Source organism: Dysidea avara, chromosome 2 (genome assembly GCF_963678975.1).
Source record: "Dysidea avara chromosome 2, odDysAvar1.4, whole genome shotgun sequence".
NCBI classification, from domain to species: domain Eukaryota; kingdom Metazoa; phylum Porifera; class Demospongiae; order Dictyoceratida; family Dysideidae; genus Dysidea; species Dysidea avara.
The window spans coordinates 3,377,043-3,384,956 of record NC_089273.1 but is presented as its reverse complement, the minus strand read 5'-3'; the positions used below and the strand labels follow the sequence as shown (position 1 = coordinate 3,384,956).

The 7,914-nt window shown below is 38.9% G+C and overlaps 2 protein-coding genes across 2 annotated transcripts; both read left to right on the top strand.

Moving 5' to 3' along the window:
* The first annotated feature begins 1,178 nt into the window (after positions 1 to 1,178).
* On the top strand, positions 1,179 to 1,864 carry LOC136246356 (uncharacterized). Its single transcript, XM_066037748.1, has 2 exons — positions 1,179 to 1,559; positions 1,664 to 1,864. The coding sequence occupies exons 1-2, from the start codon at positions 1,179 to 1,181 to the stop codon at positions 1,862 to 1,864; spliced, it is 582 nt and encodes a 193-aa protein (XP_065893820.1).
* A 716-nt stretch (positions 1,865 to 2,580) lies between these two features.
* LOC136246355 (zinc finger MYM-type protein 1-like) lies at positions 2,581 to 3,537 on the top strand. The gene has a single exon (XM_066037747.1). The coding sequence runs from the start codon at positions 2,581 to 2,583 to the stop codon at positions 3,535 to 3,537; it is 957 nt and encodes a 318-aa protein (XP_065893819.1).
* The last annotated feature ends 4,377 nt before the right edge of the window (positions 3,538 to 7,914 follow it).

The window sequence follows — 7,914 nt, the reverse complement described above, 5'->3', positions numbered from 1 at the left end:
TTTTTTATAGCTTGGCTGTTTTGGATTAGATTTCATTTCTTTTTGTATTTGTATACCCCAAAGCTGGCCTATGGCCGGCTTTAGGACTTTTTTAACCTATCTTTTTTTCTTTACCACAGGAAGAAGAAAAGATAAGTAGATGTACTTTAAATATTTTATCAGTAAATGTACAAATTATATATATATATAATACATATATTGATTACAGAAATCTCCATGGTGGTTTCTTTGTAACTGAACACTCTACAAGGTCACTTCTTCTAGATGCTCTCTCTACAGGGTGAATTGTTTGTAGCTGAACTATCTACAAGGTAACTTCTTTTAGCTGATCTCTCTACAGGGTGATTTGTTTGTAGCTGAGTTCTGTACAGGTGATTTGTTAGCAGCTGAGCTCTTTACTTAAAGAATGGTTTCTTTGTAGCTGAACTCTCTACAAGGTAACTTCTTCTAACTGATCTTTCTACAGGGCAATTTGTTTGTGGCAGAATTTTATACAGGGTGATTTCTTTGCAGCTGAACTCTCTACATGGTGGTTTCTTTGTAGCTGAACTCTCTACAAGGTAACTTCTTCTAACTGATCTTTCTACAGGGTGATTTGTTTGTAGCTGAACTATCAACAAGGTAATTTCTTCTAGCTGATCTTTCTACAGGGTGATTTGTTTGTAGCTGAACTATCTACAAGGTAACTTCTTCTAGCTGACCTCTCTACAGGGTGATTTGTTTGTAGCTGAATTCTGTACAGGTGATTTGTTTGCAGCTGACCTCTTTATAGAATGGTTTCTTTGTAGCTGAACTCTCTACAAGGTAACTTTTCTAGCTGATGTCTCTACAAGGTCACTATTTTGTAGCTGAACTCTCTACATGGTGGTTTTTTGTAACTGAACTTTCTACAAGGTGACTTCTTCTAGCTGATCTTTCTACAGGGTGATTTGTTTGTAGCTGAACTCTCTACAAGGTGACTTCTTCTAGCTGATCTCTCTACAGGGAGATTTGTTTGTAGCTGAACTCTCTTCAGGTGATTTGTTTGAAGCTGAACTCTCTAAATCAGGGCTGGAGGAACTGCCCCGGCAGCCCCGGCAAGAGCCAGGGCAATATTTTTAATTAGTATTTTAATTTGTGGTAATTATTACTTTATTTGAAAGAGCAAACCCTAAATCGAATCGAATTATGTTTTTGGCATGCACGCGGAAGGCTGCGGCAGCTCTGAACAGGTGCCCGTGGAAGTTGATTATAACGAAGACTTGTTTCTTCCAGTGTTGGGTGATAAACCCAATCACCCAAAGACTTTTGCTTTTCCTAAGAGGACGTTTGGGGATAAAAAGCTGACCTATCGTTCCTTCCAATCTTCGTGGTTCGATAAGTGGCCATGGATCACGTACAACGAGACAGAAGATAAAGCGTTTTGCTTAGTTTGTATTAAGGCAGTGCAACAAGAAAGAGCCAGGAATTGCTCACTGACCAGCAAAACATCGGATGCATTTCTCACCCGCGGCTATACGTATTGGAAAGATGCCACTGGAGAGAAACACGGAGGATTTCCTCTTCACGAATGCTCCCACGTAAGTTTTTATTATTATTCATAGCTATATCATAACAAACTGCTTTGTTTAATACCGCACTAGTTTGAGCATCACTACATTCGTTTCTCTATTTTTTAATTTAGATGCACAAGTGGGCAGCTGATTTAGTCATGAACAAATACAAAGATATTGGTGAGCATTATGCTGCTGCTGGTACCAACCAAAGGGCAATCAACAGAGCTTACTTGCAAAAAGTTCTTCAAAATGTCATCTTTCTTGCCAGACAAGGCCTACCATTCAGAGGCAATTGGATTCCATCAGAAGATGGCGGTGGTGGCTGTTAGAAGGAATCCAACTTTTACCAATTAATGCTGCTGCGTGCAAATGACGATCCAGGGATGTTAGAAATAATGAAATGTAAACAAACAAGTACACAGATCACCACATACAGGATGAGGTGATTAAGCTTTTGGCTCACAGTCACTTGCGTAGAATTGCTGCAGACATAAAGGCAGCAGGTTATTTTGCAGTGGAGGCAGATGAAGTCACGGATTCTTCAAATAAAGAGCCAGTTGTTGTGTATAAGATGGGTCGATGACAAGTTCGAAGCACATGAGGATTTTGTAGGCCTCCATCATGTTGATGACATAACTGCTGCTACCATTGTTCATGTTGTCACTGATACTGTGCGCCGCATGACTCTTTCAATGTCAATGTGTAGAGCCCAGTGTTATGATGGGGCTTCCAACATGAAGCGAGTGACATCTGACATCAAAAACTTGAGCCACGAGCTCTTTATTTGCATTGCTATGGCCATAGTTTAAATCTTGCTGTGTCCGACACTTTGAAAAGTATTAAATGCATGTGTGATGCTCTCGATGTAGCGCTTGAAATATGCAAGCTTTTCAAATATTCACCTAGGAGAGATGCCATTTTTCACAAGTTTCATCAAGAACTCACACCACAAGCCCCGGGCATACGAAACCTTTGTCCAACCCGTTGGACTGTGCATGCTTTATCCCTTGAGAGCATACGCGTCAACTATTCTGCTTTAGAAGCAATGTGGGATGAAGCATTAGAAGTTTGCTCACAATCAGAAATAAAGGCTAGAATAAATGGAGTTCGATCAAAAATGAAGGATTTTGATTTTTTGTTTGGTCTTTTGTTAGGTGAGCAGATTCTAAAGCACACCGACAATTTAAGCAAAACTTTGCAAGCTACAGCCATGTCAGCAGTAGAGGCTTATAGTGTGGCCAAACTATGCATAGAAGTTTTCAAGAAAATTCGAACAGATGACGATTTTGATTTGTTTTGGGAACTTGCTAAAACTACCCAAAACTCATTGGAAGTCAAAGATCCAACCTTACCTCGTGCTCGCAAACGTCCTAGACGTTATGAAGATGGCACTGCTGAACCTTATCACCCTCCTGATGTCAAACAGCATTATAAGCAAATATACTTTCAAAGTGTTGATTCAATCATTGCTACAATTGAAAATCGTTTTCAGCAAAAGGATTATAAAACATACTCAACATTAGAGCAGCTTATTATTAAGGCTGCAACTAAGAAAGACCATTTGCAGGAGCTCAATGAAGTGGTGTCTTTTTACGCATCAGATTTTAGTAAATCTGAACTTGAAACTCAACTTGAGCTACTTGGACAAATGAAAATTGCAGTTAGTGGCCGTCACCTACAATTCTGTGACATTCATAAATGTTTTCAATATTTGCCTCCAGCACAGCTATCTCTGTTATCACAAGTGTCTTTGCTTGTAAAGCTGATTGCTTTGATGCCAGCCACCAACGCTGTTTCAGAGAGAAGCGCATCAGCACTCCGCCGTGTTAAAACCTATTTTAGGTCTTCAATGACACAATTACGTTTGAACAACATGATGGTAGTACATATACATAAATCTCTAACTGATACCGTAGATGTTAAATCAATACTAACGGAGTTTTCAGCTGCCAATGAAGAAAGAAGAAAAGTGTTTGGCAGCTTTGAACTGGAAAACATTTGATGGCTATGTGCATGTAACTATTGTATTTGCGTCAGTGTCCAGTATGACTACCTACATAAAAGAAACATTTAAATTATATTATTGTTGTACATGTATATGTCTTAACATGCAGGATGTGCATGTTTGTATTTTCATAAAGTGTACAGCAATACTGAGAGTTTGTTAATATTAACCTATGCATATGGGTTTTAAGTATATTATACAGCCCATAGCTACTATTTGCTGTACTAGTATTACATAAATCAAATACCACATGCTTAAGACAAACAAAACTTTTATCTGTATGCCAATTTTCAGTCAAAATTGTCACCAAATTTAAACTCAGAAGGTTATATTTTCAAAAATTTTCTGGGGGGGCATGCCTTCAGACCCCCTAGAAGGCGAAAAGCTTCACATTTCGCTGAGTGTGCTTCGCACACTGTACGGTTACTCCTTTCAGTGTGCTCCCCTAGATAGTGTGCCTGACCAAAAACATTTTGCTTCCCCCAGCCCTGTAAATGGTTTCTTTGTAGCTGAACTCTCTACAAGTTAACTTCTTCTAGCTGATCTCTCTACAGGGTGATTTGTTTGTAGCTGAACTATCTACAAGATAACTTCTTCTAGCTGATCTCTCTACAGGGTGATTTGTTTGTAGCTGAATTTTGTACAGGTGATTTGTTTGCAGTTGAGCTCTTTATAGAATGGTTTCTTTGTAGCTGAACTCTCTACAAGGTAACTTCTTCTAGCTGATGTATCTACAGGGTAACTAGTTTGTAGCTGAGCTCTCTACATGGTGGTTTCTTTGTAACTGAACTCTCTACAAGGTGACTTCTTCTAGCTGATCTCTCTACAGGGAGATTTGTTTGTAGCTGAACTCTCTACATGATGGTTTCTTTGTAACTGAACTCTCTACAAGGTGACTTCTTCTAGCTGATCTCTCTACATGGTGATTTGTTTGTAGCTGAACTATCTACAAGATAACTTCTTCTAGCTGATCTCTCTACAGGGTTATTTGCTTGTAGCTGAATTTTGTACAGGTGATTTGTTTGCAGCTGAGCTCTTTACAGAATAGTTTCTTTGTAGCTGAACAATCTACAAGGTAATTTCTTCTAGCTGATGTCTCTACAGGGTCACTAGTTTGTAGCTGAATTCTCTACATGGTGGTTTCTTTGTAACTGAACTCTCTACAAGGTAACTTCTTCTAGCTGATGTCTCTACATGGTCACTAGTTTGTAGCTGAGCTCTCTACATGGTGGTTTCTTTGTAACTGAACTCTCTACAAGGTGACTTCTTCTAGCTGATCTCTCTACAAGGTGATTTGTTTGTAGCTGAACTATCTACAAGATAACTTCTTCTAGCTGATCTCTCTACAGGGTGATTTGTTTGTAGCTGAATTTTGTACAGGTGATTTGTTTGCAGCTGAGCTCTTTACAGAATGGTTTCTTTGTAGCTGAACTCTCTACAAGATAACTTCTTCTAGCTGATGTCTCTACAAGGTGATTTGTTTGTAGCTGAACTATCTACAAGGTAACTTCTTCTAGCTGATGTCCCTACAGGGAGATTTGTTTGTAGCTGAACTCTCTACATTACGGTTTCTTTGTAGCTGAACTCTCTGCAAGGTAACTTCTTCTATTGATCTCTCCACAGGGCGATTTGTTTGTAGCTGAACTCTCTACATGGTGGTTTCTTTGTAGCTGAACTCTACAAGGTGATTTCTTCTAGCTGAACTATCTCTCTCCATAGTTGCATGAACTCCCTACAAGGTAACTTCTTCTAGCTGATCTCTCTACAGGGTGACTTGTGTGTAGCTGATCTCTATACAGGTTTCTTGTTTCTAGCTGATCTCTTGAATTCTCTTCAGGATGACTGCTCTATTAGGATGACTGCTCTATTAGAGTATCTCGATCTCACACTTGCTGCACCAAGTTGGATTTCGTGTTATAACCCCGTGGCTTTAGTCTGATTCTTCTACACCATTGATGAGCCTTTCTAAGATGATTACTCCGTCTGTACAACGATTTTCAAAGCATTACCCCAAGCGGTTTATCTGATAGGCGTGGCAAGCAGTCGTTTTTTATCAGTTAATCTCGATTGCATAATTGTTACACACAGTTGGTTTTTTCGTTGTATCTTCCTGGTTTTTAGCTTGATTTCTTTCAAACCACAAAAGGTTTTAGTTTCAATAGTTAACCTATTCACCCACCGATTTTCAGCTTCTTCCCATATGCGGTTTACCCTGTAGGCGTGACAACATATTGATGTTATTTTTCGTGAATAATCGCTCATAACTCTTTGCCTATTTATCGTATTCCAGCCAAAGTTGGTACAGAGATGCGCCTTTATACCCCTCTTCTGTGTGCCAAATTTCAAGGCAATTGGATATGGCGTTCGCGTTTTATAGCAGTTTTTGTAAGTGTGCGACAAGAGGAAGAAAAAGAAGAAAAAAAACGAAGAAACTAAGCCAATCTTTGAAGTCGCATATCTCGGGAACGCGTGACGCGATTTCGCTCAAATTTGGAATGTAGAGTGCTGAAGTTGGAGGGCATGTCCACAGCAAAAATCGTCTTGTTTTATCAAGGAAGCACAGAGCTACGGAGGTGCGAAAATTGTGTTTTCTTTCTTCCTGTCAATATACTCACGGGTGTTACGCGCCGGCTTCTTGGGCAGCACGACACACTACCGTGTGTCTTGATATCATAGCTTTACAGCATGGACATAATTAAAATTATTGGTGTGCATCCTGAAGACATGCCAGCAACTAGTGCTGACAACCAAGAATGAAAAAAACAACTGTCAATTAAAGTTGATTAAAGTTTGTGGGAATGGTTTCTTTGGAACATCAATAGAATGGACATGGAATGTGAAATGTGCAGGTTATTTTGGAGTTGAAATTGTAAGAAAAGTGGTTCCATAAATAATTGGTTATTTGGTGCTTGATTGTGCTTGTAGGTAGGTAATGAGATGTCTATATCTGGTAGGTAGTTGTAGAGTCTTGCAATTCTGTTAAAATAAAAAAACTGACACTGTGCTACTGTTAAAGTTCTTGGATGAACTAACTGTGTGCTCCCAATGTTGTGGAATTACTTGCGAAGGTGTTGTGGTTCTTGATCTTAAGTTGCCTGATGGTGGATATAGTGATTTTATAAGAAACATCAGATCATTGAGTTTGAAGATGTACTTTAGCGGTAGAAGGTTTCGTTGTTCCAACCTGGATTTATAAGTTGAGTTGTAGTCATTTAAGGTTACGGTATAGTCACGGGCAATCATTCAAAATTTTGAATGCCTATCGATACTTTTTGAGAAGCCCATAAAACCAGTCTAGCAGTGTGAAAAGTTTTAAATGAAGGTGAAGCCCTTCATATTTAATGTTTTTATGTAGCTACAGTGTAGTTTGAGGCAGGTGGAACACTACAGTTTGTTGTAGTAACACAAGTAAGCCAACCCGTACATCGCTCAGCTCCAGCTGTCACTACCATGTTTTTCCAACGCCAAATACAGCAAAAGCTGTAGGCTCTATTGGCTTTTCTGGGGCATAGTGATACTGTATATTAAATTTGTTAGGTCCTGTGGAAGCATTTTTGGCATGTTTCTCCCCAGTGACTCGGATACAAGCCTTCAAAGAGCTTGTTTCACCCGAAAAAACTACTAAAAGTTAAATAAAACGTCTATACTACCAGTAACTTAAAAAATCGCTTCCACAGGACCTAGATATTTTAGTTGTTTAGCCACTTGTGTTGAAATTATAAGGATTCAGTAATCTGTTAGTCTGGTTTTTGGCGGTGCGTTTTTATGAAACATCGCTCTATTGTAGACCACACACCCAAGAACAGTCGTTGTTCTGTAGTAAAAACAAACAAGCACAATTAGTTGTATTGCTAACACAACACAGTTGTTGAAATTATTTATCCCTGCTTGGTTTAAAGCAGGTTTTGTAATTTGTTCCGCCCACACATTTAAAACTATTCCGTAACCTTAAGATATACTTAGTAGCTCGTCGCTGTATACATTCTAATGCTGTAATGTCTTTATCAGTTGAGGTCTCCATATCTGTGAGCAGGATTAGTGCAATATATAGATTCTTCTTTGCCTCAATGCGGTTGGTTTTGAAAGTTCTTCTGATTAATCCTAGGGTAAGAGATTTGACAGAAATAGATTTCTAGTGATGACTAGCTAAAGACAGTTGACAAGGTCACACCAAGGTCTTTGTGTTGTAGTAGACATTTGATAGGGTTTCCATCGATAGTATTATATCAGATGGTGTGTTGTTGTTGTTGTGTCTTTTGACCAAAAGCAAAGATGAACAAATTTATATACATTAAAGAATAGATCTGTTGAGAAACTACAATTGGATACATTGTTAATGTCAGACTGTAGCTTTGCTGTGTCATTAGCAGATCT

Excerpts from the sequence above, each read along its gene's own strand:
- LOC136246356 (XM_066037748.1), top strand. The coding sequence starts at position 1,179 with ATGCACGCGGAAGGCTGCGGCAGCTCTGAACAGGTGCCCGTGGAAGTT. Across the intron at positions 1,560-1,663 it reads CTCTTCACGAATGCTCCCAC|ATGCACAAGTGGGCAGCTGA; the intron begins GTAAGTTTTTAT and ends TTTTTAATTTAG.
- LOC136246355 (XM_066037747.1), top strand. The coding sequence starts at position 2,581 with ATGTGGGATGAAGCATTAGAAGTTTGCTCACAATCAGAAATAAAGGCT.